We start from the raw sequence: 15,004 nt of genomic DNA, 5'->3' as shown, positions 1-15,004 counted from the left end.
CCCGCCCTCCCAATTTTTTTTTTTTTTTTTTTGTAAAGGTTAGGTTCCCCACCTACATCTTCTCACCACCCATAAAAATATTCTATCATTTGCCTAATTTATTAACTCAGTCATTCAACAAATATCTGACTGCCTCCTAGGAGTAAAGAAGCAGATACAGTTCTCAACACATCAAAGATGTACAAATCTTATAGTTAAGAGTTGTACCAAGTCAGTCAATTTTGTTTAATACAAACAAACAATTTTTAAAAAAACCCTTCACATTTCACAATTGCACCTAAATTTTTTTCTTTTTGAAAAGAAAAGAGAGAACTTTGGAAAAGAATGTTGTTTCTAGGAAAACCTTTTCCTAAGTTTCTAATTCTCCTAATACATATGAAACAACTTTCTCTGCGATCACAATGAGAATCAGCTTAAACCAGGGGGATTTGGTAGAAAATTTTATTGTCTTCCCTACTAGTAGCCCAGGATTATAAATTCTTACTGATATGTGTATATATATATTTTTAAATAAATTTATTTTATTTTTGCTGCATTGGGTCTTCGTTGCTGCACACGGGCTTTCTCTAGTTGCAGCGAGCGGTGGCTTCTCTTGTTGCGGAGCACGGGCTCTAGGCGCACGGGCTTCAGTAGTTGTGGCATGCGGGTTCAGTAGTTGTGGCTCACGGGCTCTAGAGCACAGGCTCAGTAGTTGTGGTGCATGGGCTTAGTTGGTCCGTGGCATGTGGGATCTTCCAGGACCAGGGCTCGAACCCGTGTCCCCTGCATTGGCAGGCGGATTCTTAACCACTGCACCACCAGGAAAGTCCCTGTATATATTTCTTTAATTTTTTTTTTCGCCACACCGCACGGCATGTGGGATCTTAGTTCCTCAACCAGGGGTTGAACCTGCACCCTTGGCAATGAAAGCACGGAGTCTTAACCACTGGACCACTAGGGAATTCCCTTACTGATATTTTACTTTATTTATTTACTTGGCTGCATCAGGTCTTAGTTGCAGCATGTGGGATTGTTTCATTGCAGCGGGCGGGCTTCTCTCTAGTTGCAGCACACAGGCTCTCTAGCTGTGGTGCATGGGCTCCGGAGCGCACTGGCTCAGCAGTTGTGGCACGTGGGCTCTCGAGCGTGTGGGCTTAGTTGCCCTGCAGCATGTGGGATCTTAGTTCCCCGACCAGGGATCAAACCCAGGTGCCCTGCATTGGAAGGCAAAGTCTTAACCACTGGACCGCCAGGGAAGTCCCCCCTAACTGATATTTTTTTAAAGTCTCTTTAAGAGATAATTACTGAAATACTTTCAGATGTCATCATATAACATCTGAGTTCAACTTTCAAAAGAATCCAGTGAAAGAGGAAGTAGATGTGAGTGTAGACAAACACCACTGGCCATGGGCTGACAGTTTTTATAGCAGGGTGATGAGAATATTGAGGGTTCACTGTACTATACTTTCTACTTTTGTGTATGTTTGAAGTTTTCCATAATAAAGACAAAGCGTGAATTTTTAAAAACTTAGAAGCTAGAAATATGCAAAAAAGATAACATTTATATTTAAGGTACCACAAAAATATTTTTTGCTCTCATTTTCCATATTCTCTGTATTCTATTTGAGCATTTTTACTTTTTTATAAGGACAAAACAAAAACAAACAAAAAAAACACAAAATCCCATTCTTACTAAGCTCTTTCATTCTTTTTAAAAATTTTTTTTTCTGGTACGCGGACCTCTCACTGTTGTGGCCTCTCCCATTGCGGAGCACAGGCTTCGGACGTGCAGGCTCAGCGGCCATGGCTCATGGGCCCAGCCGCTCCGCGGCATGTGGGATCTTCCCGGACCGGGGCACGAACTTGCGTCCCCCGCATCAGCAGGCGGACTCTCAACCACTGAGCCACCAGGGAAGCCCTCTTTCATTCTTTTGATCCTAGCATTGCCACTTTCTGTGTTACGGCCATGAACTGACTACAGTTTATAGGTTATCTGAAAAAACACTGATTTTTTTTCCTTTTCAGTCATACGTTCTGAAATTTGTACATATGAAACTCTACCCTATCTTGCCCTTGTCCTTGAAATTAGGATTCTCCACTTAAGAGGCCTTGGGCAAACTACTTAATCTCTCTGACTCTCAATTTCTTTATCTTAAAGTAGAAAATAAGCCAAATCTGAGGCATGAATGACAATGTAGGCAAACAGCAAGGCAGGGAACTAACACTTGGTGAATTTCAGGCATTGTACTAGGAATTTTACACACATTTATTCCTCTCAAAAACATCTCTTTTAAGGAAGAAAAATATGACTACCTCAATATTAAGTGAATATAGGATATGAACATTCACTTAACAAATATTTATGACCACCTACTATATTTTAGGCACCATACTGAAAGCAGTACCAATGGTCAGCAAATATGTGAACAAGTGGTCATCTCTATCGGTCATAATCAAAGGAATGCAAGTGAAAACAAAAGCGACTTTTCCATTTTTCACCCATCAAATGGTGAACTTTCAATAAATATTTTCTTAGGGTTAGATGAATATGGTGCTTTGGGATCTCTTCTAAAGTGGGCAGACGCATAGATGCACCATCTTCCTGAAGGCACTTGAGCAATGTGTATAAAATGGGCTAAAATGTATATTTACCTAAAAAAAAATGTCCAACCAGGAGAATGAAGCACACCTAGTGACTGCAGTTTCCAAATACCATTTTGGAAAGTACCAAAATACCCAAAGGAAAAAGGATTCCTTGGAAAATGGCTACTTCAAGGTGGGAGCTAGGAAATGAACAAGACGAGCCTGGAACATTGTATTGTGGCAGATAGCAGGCAAGTGATCAAAGACTAGAAGGGTCATATCGAAAGGACATAGGAATCAAATGGAAGAGGATCCCACAAACCACACATGGAACAATTTGAGCATCAATGAGAGTACAACTTAAATAGATTCAAACATACTGAATATGCTTCACATACACACCCCTCTAAACTCAGTGATTACCATGGCAGAATGTCAGGGAACCAACTCATTATTTTGAAAACCAATAAGGAGAAAGAAAGAAGCATCTACCCTGCCTTTCCTTATTGTAACATGGATAACCAAACAGTAGTTGAAGGGAAGTTTCTCTTTTTAAAAATATTCTAGCTAATAAAGGAAGAAAAAATAATATATTATTCTGTCATCACTAATAAATTAATAGATTTACTAATTGAACATCAATGGCTGCTAACATCATAAAAAGAAAGATACCTAAATATTATGTCTCTCAGTATTAACCACCTATAAGTAGTCTTAACAACAACAAAAATGGAACCTCAATCTGATCTTGCCTCTAGACATCAACTACCAACTTATAGGAAATACCAAGGATAGAGGAGCTATCCTTAACTACCCATTGGGATGAGCCAGCAAAAACCAATCTGTGAGAAACTCTCCAAGGCAAACAAACAAGTTTCTTCAAAAAGTTAAGTTGCTGGGGGGTGGGGGTGGAGGGGTCCCAGGGAGGAGGATGAAGGAGAATGGATAGATTGAGACTTAAGAAACACAACAATCAACTGCAATTTGTGAACATTATTTGGATCCTGGTAACTTTCAGAAAATTGACATTCATGAAACAATTAGGAATTGGAACACTGGATATCAGATATGCAATGTTAAGTATTAAGGCAGTTCTGTCAATTTTTTTTTTTTTTTTTTTTTTTTTGTGCCCCGCTCCCACCGCCCGCGCCTCGCTCCTGTCAATTTTTTTAAGGCGTGAAAATCTTTTCTAAATTTGTGATATATTTCAGAGGTACATATTAAAATTTTTATAGATGAAATGATATATTTGGGATTTACTTCAAAAATAACATGGAGGTGGGGGAGTGGGTGGAAATATGGATAAAACAAGCCTGGCCATGAGCTGATAATTATTGAAGCTGGTCATGGGGCACTGGGGGTACATTCTAAGAGTGTGAGGACAGAAAGTTTAAAAGAAAGAAGTATATACATTTTTTTTTGATGTTTGCTAGTAAAAAAAAAAAAAAGTATATTATTTTGATCTAACATTTCCACTTTTAGAAATTCATCTTAAAGATATACATTACATATACAAAATAATGTATGTGCAAGGATATTTATTATAGGATTGTTGGAAAGAGCAAAAAATAAACTAAATTAAAGGTTAAATAAATTATGAAACATACAAGAGAATACTGTGCAGCTGTTAAAAAAGAATAAGGCCACTACATATGTATTGGCATGGTCCAGTCTTCCAAGGTGTATGGATAAGCAAAACTAGCAATGTATAGAAATTTGCTACCATTTATGTAAAACATTCTTATAAAGAGTGTTATGTGTATGTCTACACTTAAGCAAGTGGAGAAATCAGGAAGTATATGCAAGAACTTGATAGCAGTGATTGCTACATAAAGGGCAACAGGGTAATGTGTGGAGGTTCACTTATGTGAATACAAAATTTAACTTTAAAATTTTTATCCTGTGCCTGTGTTTTAGCTATTCAAAGTGATCATTTTTAATGTCATAGATTTGAGCCCCTCCAACTGTACATCCTAATAATTAAGCCACTTAAAGAAAAATGACATAAAGCACATTGCTTTGTAACCCTTTGTAGGCAGTGGCACATGCAGAAGATGCAGGTGCTTTTACTGAACAATCAGGATGACTGAGAAGATGGATGGCATCAGGGTGCAATGGGTCCTCTGCCCCAGACACTGACTGGCTACCCCAAGGGCTGAGGGGATGTGTTTTTTAAGATTCCTCAGTCATTCACAAGCCCTGATCTGGATGTCCCTGGAGCTGGATCAAGGCTCTTTTCCCCATCACTGTCACATCCTGGAGTTACAACATCAAAATTCTAAAAACATATTTAATCCAGAATAGGTGCAGTTCCAGACATTCTATCTAAAATTAACTTTCATAGACTGGATTAAATTGGCTGGAATTTTATTTATATTTATCTTCACAAATGATAATTATTATCTACAATTTGTTTTACAGGAGTTATTCTTGTTGAGTTTATCATAAATGTTTTAGCCTTGAAGATGAATTGTAAAGCTTCTCTCAGGGATAATCTGTTCCTTAAGGTTTTTGTATGTTAAACTGTTTTCTTGGGACTTCTCTCGTGGCGCAGTGGTTAAGAATCTGCCTGCCAATGCAGGGGACACGGGTTCGAGCCCTGGTCCGGGAAGATCCCACATGCCACAGAGCAACTAAGCCTGTGTGCCACAACTACTGAGCCCGTGTGCCACAACTACTGAAGCCTGCACGCCTAAAGCCCATGCTCCACAATGAGAAGTCACCACAATGAGAAGCCTGTGCACCGCAATGAAGAGTAGCCCCTGCTCGCCACAACTACAGAAAGCCCATGCACAGCAATGAAGACCCAATGCAGCCAAAAATAATTAAAACAAAACAAAACAAGTTGTTTTCTCTAAAGGGACAGAGCTTTGATGACTTTTTATGTCCTTCCACAATCATTGATTGTTCGGAAATCCCACATCTTCTTGAACCAATTTTGATTATTTTTGTAGAAATCCATTCTCTCTAGATTTCTGAATATATTAGAATAAAGTCATGCATAGTTGCTACTTTTTAAAAATCCACCCCTTCCTCATTCATACTGCTAAATGTGGTTTTTTTTCTATATCAGAGTTGTCAATTGTCTATTATATTGTTAAGTAACCTTCAGATTAAGTCTACTGTCATTTCTGATTTTATATTTTTTGGCTGTGCCATGTGGCATGTAGGAGGAATTTAACCCACGCTCCCTGCAGTGGAAGCTTGAAGTCTTAACCAGTGGACCACTAGAGAAGTCCCATTTTTTTCTTTTATTTTTAATAATCGTTCTTACTGTTGACTTGGGTTTATGTGGTAATTTCCCCTAACTTTTAGGGTTGACCATTCATTTAATGCGTTTAGTATGTGACTGGCAATGAGTAGGTGCTGGAGATCTACTTAGAGAACAAAGCCCCTACCTTTAAAAAAAATTTTTTTTAATTAATTTATTTATTCATCTTTGGATGAGTTGGGTCTTCACTGCTGCATGTGGGGCGTTTGCTAGTTGTGGTGATTGGGGGCTACTCTTCGTTGCAGTGTGTGGGCTTCTCATTGCGGTGCCTTCTCTTGTTGCAGAGCATAGGCTCTAGGTGCGTGGGCTTCAGTTGTTGCAGCACGTGGCCTCAGTAGTCGTGGCACGTGGGCTCTAGAGCGCAGGCTCAGTAGTTGTGGCGCATGGGCTTAGTTGCTCCACGGCACGTGGGATCTTCCCGGACCAGGGCTCGAACCTGTATCCCCTGTATTGGCAGGTGGACTCCTAACCACCGTGCCACCAGGGAAGTTCCAAAGCCCCTACCTTTAATCCTTGGGTTCTGACAGGAGTACAGCTTTAGTTACACTGAACTGGTTTTGATATGCAGAATTCACTGCCATTCATTTCTAGTTTGTAATTTTAGTTTGATTCTCTTGAAGTTATTCTTGGAGGTGGTTTTGGATTCCTAAATGGGCAGATTTCTTTTGGCTGCTCTTCTGTTAATTTCTACTCTTCAAAATTTACAACGTTTTAAATGAAGATCTTCTCATGATAACTATACATTACTACTGTTTTTCAGAATGAATTATCCTAACAAGTGGTTTTGAAGGCTTTGGATATTTGATACATTCATAAGGCCCTCCTCTCACATGAACTCCTTAACAGTAATGCTGTTATTAATTAATGACAATAGTATTTATTGAGCATAGGCTTTATATAAAACATCTGACAATCTTCACAGAAACTCTATTAGGTACATATAATTATCACTGCTTAAAAATAAGTAAACTGAGGAACACAGACATTGATTAATTTGCCCAATGTTATACAGTCAGTAATTGCTGTAAGTGAGATAATGTTAAGTAAGGTATATGGCGAAAGGCACAGTCACAAAATGTTTTAATAGGGTCATTTTCTATTAGGAATTCTCAGAAGTTTAACATATTTTGAGTGGTAACAGGAGGCTCTCCTATATTCATATTAATTTTTTTTCAGTGTAAGATCTCTGATGCTTAGTAAACAGTGAGTGTGAGGCAAAAAGAATTCCCATGTTTATTCAATTTTCTTCTGGTATGAGTTACCTGATGTTCCATAATGGAGGTGACAAATGAAGGTTCTCTGACAATAATTACATTACATTATGCATTATCTAATATTGAGTCAGGCAAGAATTCCATATAAAGGCTTTCCTACATCCCTAACATCAAGGCTTTCTAGCCAGTATGAATTCTGTAGTGTTCAATGAGCTGTGAGCCAAGAATAAAGGCCTGCCCACATTCTCTACATTCATAAGGTTTGATGCCAGGATGAATTCTCTGATGTTCAGTAAGCTGTGAACTACGAATAAAGGCCATTCCACATTCCCTGCATTGATAGGGTTTCTCACAAGTGTGAATCCGCTGATGATGAGTCAGTTGTGAAACACGAATAAAGGCTTTCCCACATTCCTTACATTCGTAGGGTTTGTCACCTGTATGAATTCTTTGATGCTGAATAAGGTACGAACTACGACTAAAGGCCTTCCCACAATCTTTACACTCATAGGGTCTGTCACCTGTATGAACTCTCTGATGTCGTGTAAGCTGTGCGTGCTGTCTAAAGGCCTTCCCGCATTCTTTACATTCATAGGGTTTCTCCCCAGAATGAATTCTTTGATGTCGAGTAACTTCTGAGCTATGAATAAAGCCCTTGCCACACTCCTTACATTCATAGGGTTTCTCCCCAGTATGAATCCTCTGATGTACAGTAAGCTGTGAATGCTGTCTAAAGGCTTTCCCACATTCTTTACACTGATAGGGTCTAGCACCTGTATGAATTCTCCGATGAACAGTAAGTTGTGAGCCGCGAATAAAAGCCTTGCCACAGTCTTTGCATACGTAGGGTTTCTCACCTGTATGAGTTCTATGATGCAGAATAAGTTGTGAGTGCTGTCTAAAGGTCTTTCCACATTCTTTACATTCATAGGGTTTGACACCAGTATGAAGTCTCTGATGTAGAATAAGTTCTGAAGTACGACCAAAGGCCTTCCCACACTCCTTACAGTCATAAGGTTTCTCACCTGTATGAATTCTCTGATGTTGAACAAGGTGTGAGGTACGACTGAAGGCTTTCCCACATTCCTTACATTCAAAGGGCTTTTCACCCGTATGAGTTTTCTGATGTTGAATAAGGTGTGAGCCACGGCTAAATGCTTTCCCACATTCATTACATTCAATCAGTTTCTCACCAGTCTCATTGCTGGGATGTAGGGTGAGGGATGTATGATGCTCAAAAGTGGGCATGTTTCCATAGGTGATTTTCACTTGCTTGAAAGAGCACTCATGATTTACTTGTTTTTCAAACTGGCCTTTGTATGCCCAGTCATCTCTAAAACTGGAGCCCTCAAAAGCACAGCATGTAAGGCTTTCCATCAGCTCCCAATCGAATGACTCTACTTCAAAGATATCTTTTTGTAGAAATTTATGACACCTGGACTCCAAGTCTGAAAAATAAAAAAAAAGTAAATACAACTTGTTCTCTTCTTCTAAGAGAAATTTAAAAATTCTACAGGAGACTAGAGAGACAAAATGAAAATAATAACCATAATAGGTGAATTGCTTCTATAAGTCTCAAATATTGCTGTGCAATTTCTAAAAGGCACATGAAACCACAAATATGATAAGAGCTCATATGGTGCCAGAAAGGGGCAAGAAAACAAATTAAGCCAGTGGTTCTCACGTTTGACAGAGATCAGAATCATCCAGGAAGCCTTGTAACAAAACAAATGTCCAAACAGCACCCCACACTGAATCAAAATTGACAGGAGTAGGGCCAAGACATGTGTATACATACATATCTACATATATTTAAAAAGTACTATATATATATTTTAATTGAAGATTCACATAACATAAAATTCCCCATTTAACCATTTTAAAGTGTACAATTCCATGGTTTGCAGTACATTCCCAGTGTCCTGCAATCATTGCCACTATCTTCTAATTCCAGAACACTCTCATCACTCCAAATGGAAACTCTGTGCTACAGACTCACAAACATAGAGGACAGACTTCTGGTTGCCGAGGGGCGAGGGGGGAGGGCTGGATTGGGAGTTTGGGACTAGAAGATGTAAACTATTATATATAGAATGGATAAACAACAAGTTCCTATTGTATAGCACATCAAACCATATTCAATATCTGAAATTAAACCATAATGGAAAAGAATATGAAAAAGAATGTGTGTTTGTGTGTATATATATATATATATATATATATATATATATGTATAATATGTAAATCACTTTGCTATATAGCAGAAACTAACACAACATTGTAAATCAACTATACTTCAATTTTGAAAAATTAAAAAAGAAACCCTGTGCCCATTAAGCAGCCACTCCCCATTCCTCATTCCTGCCAGCCCCTGGCAATCACTAATGGCAGAGAAACACTAATTCTGTCCCTGTGAATTTGCCTATTCAGGGCATTTCATACAAATAAGGCATCTATATTTTTAGCACTTTCTACCATATGATGTCAGTCAAAATGAAAATCTCTTCTTAAACTTTTTCACAGCCTCCCCACTGCACTTAGAATAAACTCTAAATTCGATGCCATGGTTCACAGGTTCTTGGCAAAGCAGGTCCCTGCTTGTCTTTGTTGTCGCTCCGTTGCTCTATCTCCACCAAGGACAATGCATCTTCATATTGAATACTCTCCCCTTTCCTCCCTATGTAACAAACCACAATCCTCCTTTGAGTATCTAGAATAAATGTAGGTCTTTTCCATCTTAGATCTCTCATCAGGTTCTTCTATCTATTGGGAATCCTGTCCTGGGCCCTTTGTATGGCTGCTTTTCTCTTTAGGTTTCAGATTAAAACTCATAGTTTCAAAAAGCTCTCAGCCTGATAACCCTAAGCATATACTTTGATTCTATCTCCCACAATGTGTGTCCTATTATCATAACACTTTCATCAGCTGTACTTAAGAGTTTCATTTACTTACTCATCTGTTGATTTGGTTTTTTTACCTCCCCAAAGGCAGAAATAAAGCCTTTTTCACTAGCCATTGTCACCAAATCCTAGCACATAGTAGCAATAACGGATTGCTTGATGAATAAATATTGGATTCTAGAGACAGACCAATGGAACTCAATAGAAAGGCCAGAAATAGACTAAAGTTTATATGGAAATTGAACTTATTACAAAGGTGGTATCTCAAAGGAGAATAGTTTTTATAATAAATAATGTTGGGATTAGATAGTCATTTGGAAAAAGATAAAATTAGATCCATATGTTATACCACCATATATCAGATAAACTCTGAATACAGTTTTAATGTTAAAAGAAAATAGAAACCATACAAAAACTGGAAGGAAATGTGGTAGATTACTTTATAATCTAGGTATAGGGAAACCTTCTAAATAATGACTCAAAATCTGAAAGCATCAAAAGACTGATAAATTCCATTATGTAAAGGTGAAAAACAAAACAAAAAACTTGCACACGAACAAAAAACACGAAAAGCAAAGTCAAAAGACAAGTGACAGAGAAAATATTTGAAACTTATATCATAGATAATGGGATGATCTTCACAATTTATAAAAGACTCTTAAAAATTAAGAAATACCCTCGAAAAGTAACATAACAGTTACCAGCTGATCCAGCAATTTCATTCCTAGGTATATACCCCAAAGAAGTGAAAACAGGGGTCAAACAGATACTTGTACACCAAGGCTCAGAGCAGCATTATTCACAATAGCCATAAGATAGAAAGAACCCAAGTGTCCATCAACAGAGGAATGAATAAACAAAATGTGGCATATACATACAATGGAATGTGATTCAGTCTTAAAAAGGAATTAAATTCTGATAAATGAATGAACCTAAAACTACATATTGCATGACTACATTTACATGAGATACCTAGAATTGTCAAATTCATAGAGACAAAGTAGAAAAGAGGTAACAAGGGGCAGGGTGGAGGGGAAAGTAGAGAGTTATTGTTTAATAGGTACAGAGTTTCTGTTTGGGATGATGAATAAGTTCTGGAAATGGATAGTGATAATGGCTGCACAACATTGTGAATATATGTACAACCTGAAGGTGTTCCCAAATGGCCAAAGCTTTCCCAATAAGCAATTTGAACAGCAGAATAAACAATGATATTTTTGGACTATAGCTCATAGAATACATAAATAAATAAATAGCCCATATTGATAGAAACAAATCTTTGAATAAACAGATGAATGGGAAAGGGGGTAGGGAGAACCCTTCCTTACAGAAGAATTCCAATTAATAAATGCAGAAGTAATAAGGGACATAGAAAATCAACACAAGGCAACACTATTGTATTGTTACAGACAAGATCCACCAATGGATGCTAAAACCAGTGGGCAAAATGAGAAGAAACAGCATATAGTTGCAAAGTATCTCCCTCCAAGATAATTACCATTTACAGTTGCAAAGTAGTAACTTTACAGGACAGAAACATGAGAGACACCTTAACCAAGGTGATCAAGGTTAACACTACCAGTAAAAAGCCATATTAACATGAGGCAAACCCTGATATGATGCATAGAGAAGGACACAACATCACTTCTGTGGTATTCCTGTCAAAGATGCATAATCTCAATCTAACTGTGAGAAAATATCAAGCAAACACAAGTGAGAGACATTCTCCAAAAGAGTGCTGTACATCAAAAGGATCCAAGTCATGAAAGACAGAGCAATTGTCACAAATTGGAAGATACTAAGGAGACAAAACAACTTAATGCAATGTGGGATCCCAGACTGGATCCTGGTATAGAAGGAGGGCATTAGGGGAAAAACTGATAAAATTCTAATAAGATCTGTAGATTAGTTAATAGTATTACACCAATGTTAATTTCCTGGTTTTGATAACTGTATTATGGTTACATAAAATGTTAACATTTGGAAGCTGAGTTAAGGGTATATGGGAATTCTTTATAATAATTTTGCAAATTTTCTATAAGTCTAAACTAGAATGATTTCATTCTAAATAAGTTTTAAATTATTATTTCTAAATAATGATTTCATTCTAAATAATTAAAAAAAAATTTTACTAAAAAGAAAAAAATTCTATTTCAGTCTTGGGGTGGGAAGAGAAACACAGGTTTAAGCACATTTCTTAAAGTCAAGTTAAAGACTTCTATTAAAAAGCAATAGGATATACAACTTCAAAATTGCTTAAAGGTAGAAAGGGTAATAAAATGTGAGCAAAACAGGAATAGCTAGAAATAAAGAGAATGAGGAACAGAAAATATAAGATAAAATGGGAGGAGTAAGAACAGACACTTGAATGATCACAATAAATGAGAATGGATTAAATTCTATTAAAGTCAAGGACTCTCAGATTGATTAAAAAGGGAAACTCTAATTCTGATTATAATGGACACACTTAAAATGGCAATAATTTTTTAAAAAGGATAAGCAGATACCACAAGTTTTTAAACTAACAAAACCAGGGCATTTTATACTACTATCAGAAAAAATAGAATTCAAGGTTAAATGCCACAAAGTGGCAAAATGAAGGATGGACTGTACTGATAAAAATACAATTTGCAACAAGGATCTATATTTCTTCTTTATAAAAATATGTAGTAGCAAAATATATAATACAATTAAGAGCTCTCAGAATTTGATAGTGGAAGTACAGAGAAAGTTAAAAGGACATATAGACTCTAAATCACATAATCAAAAGGGTTATATAGTTAAAGAGGTGAATGCCCCATCCAAAGAACACTAGTTTTAAATATATGTGGAACATTTTCCAAAATTGGAACAACTTGACTTATTGACAACATTGGAAGAGAAAAGGCAGTGGAATGAGTTCTTCTTTGGGCTGAGAGAAGATTCTTGCCAACACAGAATTCCATACTCAGTGAAAATATCCTACAAGAAAAAAGGTAGAATAAAGACATTTTCATGTGGTCAAAAGCTGAGAGAATTTGTCAGCAGCAGACCTACACAAAAGGAAATATTAAGGGTGTTCTTCAGATAGAGAAAAAATGATCCCAGATGAAAATAAATGACAACAATACAGAGAAGTCATGAGGTAGTAACATAACTAAGTATTCAAAGGCTCCATTTCTGTCCAGCAAGTGCCAGTTACAAATACTTACTAACATTTTTTTAGTGGTATTGCCTGGCATTGTTCTGGGCATTTTCACATACTAACTCATAAAAAAGCCACAATAACTACATGAGGAAGGCACTATTTTTAATCCCATTTTCAGAAGAGAAAACTGAAGCACAGAGAATTTAAGTAACTTACTTAAACTCACAGATCTAGTAAGTGGCAGAGCCAGGATTTGAACTCAGAAAACCTGATTCCAGGGACTTTCCTGGTGGTCCAGTGGTTAAGCATCCACCTCCCAATGCAGGGGACACAGGTTCAATCCCTGGCTAGGGAACTAAGATCCCACATGCCGCGGGGCAACTAAGTCCATGTGCTGCAACTACTGAGCCCTCACACTCTGCAGCCCACACACCACAATTAGGGAGAAGCCTGCACGCCATGACGAAAGATCCCACATGCTGCAACTAAGACCCGATGCAGCCAAATAAATTTAAAAAAAAAAAATCTGATTCCAGAGTATTCCCTCAGCCACAACACATCCTTACCTCTCAAAAGTTAAGAGAATAAATGAATTGCTGAATTAGGTGAAGTGAAAAGCTGTTTTAAGAAAATAAATACTTTTTAAGAAATGAAGACACTTGCAGAAAAAAGGATCCAAACTACAGGTAAAATAGCTGCCACTGGAGAGGGGCACATTCCTTTTTGAAATGAGAAGAAAACATAAGAGAAGAAAGAACAGAGAGGAATTAATGGGGATAAAGGCAAGGTTCCCTTGGAAGCTGATGCTGGCAAGGTCTTTGTTCTTCATGGCTTCACGTCTCAGGCTTTTATTCCTCAGTTTTCGGTAGGGCTTTGAAGGAGTTTCCTGACAATAACTCAAGTTACTGTTATGAGTTGACTCACCTGCTGGGCTTTTACTCCCAGTGACCTCCACCCATTGGGTCAGTCCTCACTCACCTGGGCACCGTGGTCCTGTCATATCATTTACAACCATCCAGGGTTCTTTCCCTTGCTCCAGTAAGGAGATGACATCGGGCTTAGAAAGGGAAAGTCCTGTTTATAGGAAAAGAAATAGGGCATGATCGTGCTGTTTCCAAATTCAAACCCAGTCTCTTGGTTGCTAAGGAAGAGAGGCAATTACATAAAGGAAGGTGTGAAGTTGTCCAAAGGATGGGAAGGTGGAGGTGCCAATGGCACTACCCATTTCCACTTCAACAAAGCACAGAACAATTCCCTTGAAGACAGAGAACAGAAACTTAGCCAGAAACTTGTAAGTCTTCCCAGAAATTCACCATGAAGAAACCAGAAATTTTATTCTCCATTTGCCCTCTCCCTCTCCACAATCCATTCCTCGCTACTCTTGGCCCTGCTCTGTGCCCAGCTGTGCCCCAGACAGCTTACCTGTAAGGACTGTATTACCCTGGTCCTATCATTTCCCATTGGGTTTGGTAAATGGAAAGCATCGGTGGGCAGGAAGACAGTTCAAGATATTTCTTATCCCTCTCACTCCCTCCTTTGACCCAGAAGTTCTGGAGGTAGCTACAGTGGCTACCATCTGGCCCTTCTCCATGGCTCTAGCTCTCACTATCTTCTGGTGGCAGTGTTTCCTCTCTTTACCCCCTCCAGCCGGAGGTGGTAACAGCCTCCCACTGTTGTAGTCCCTGGGAGCCTTGTTTCCCGGCTGGTCCTGTATTATACAATGTCCTTACCTAGTGAGACCAAGTTACTGAAGTTCTCCAAAGTTACATCCTTGTACAAGTCCTTCTGGGCAGGTTCCAGGCACTTCCATTCTTCCTGAGAGAACTCTATGGCCACATCCCTAAATGTCACCAATCCCTGAAACAATAAACCCATGCACTACTAGTAAATGAATTGACTTTTATTTTTTAAATTGATTACAAAAATTTTC

At 38.1% G+C, this 15,004-nt stretch overlaps 2 protein-coding genes across 5 annotated transcripts in view; one reads left to right on the top strand and one right to left on the bottom strand.

The window, feature by feature from the left end:
- The window catches only part of ZNF146 (zinc finger protein 146), a 69,531-nt gene that overhangs the window by 6,293 nt on the left and 48,234 nt on the right, over positions 1 to 15,004 (top strand). The gene's annotated exons all lie outside the window — the stretch shown is intronic.
- The window catches only part of ZNF565 (zinc finger protein 565), a 34,089-nt gene continuing 24,294 nt past the window's right edge, over positions 5,210 to 15,004 (bottom strand). For 2 of the 3 annotated variants that reach the window (XM_067019135.1, XM_059045045.2), the window contains 3 exons: positions 14,805 to 14,931; positions 14,053 to 14,148; positions 5,210 to 8,495 (listed from right to left, as the gene is read on the bottom strand). In XM_067019135.1, the coding sequence (XP_066875236.1) occupies positions 7,228 to 8,495; positions 14,053 to 14,148; positions 14,805 to 14,931 (1,491 nt within the window). In that variant the 3' untranslated portion in view covers positions 5,210 to 7,227. The remainder of the gene's footprint in view (positions 8,496 to 14,052; positions 14,149 to 14,804; positions 14,932 to 15,004) is intronic. The other variant, XM_067019136.1, reaches the window with a different exon arrangement.

Source organism: Kogia breviceps, chromosome 18 (assembly GCF_026419965.1).
Source record: "Kogia breviceps isolate mKogBre1 chromosome 18, mKogBre1 haplotype 1, whole genome shotgun sequence".
Taxonomy (NCBI): Eukaryota; Metazoa; Chordata; class Mammalia; order Artiodactyla; family Physeteridae; genus Kogia; species Kogia breviceps.
The sequence above is the reverse complement of the archived record's forward strand: the minus strand, read 5'-3'. Positions and strand labels throughout refer to the sequence as shown.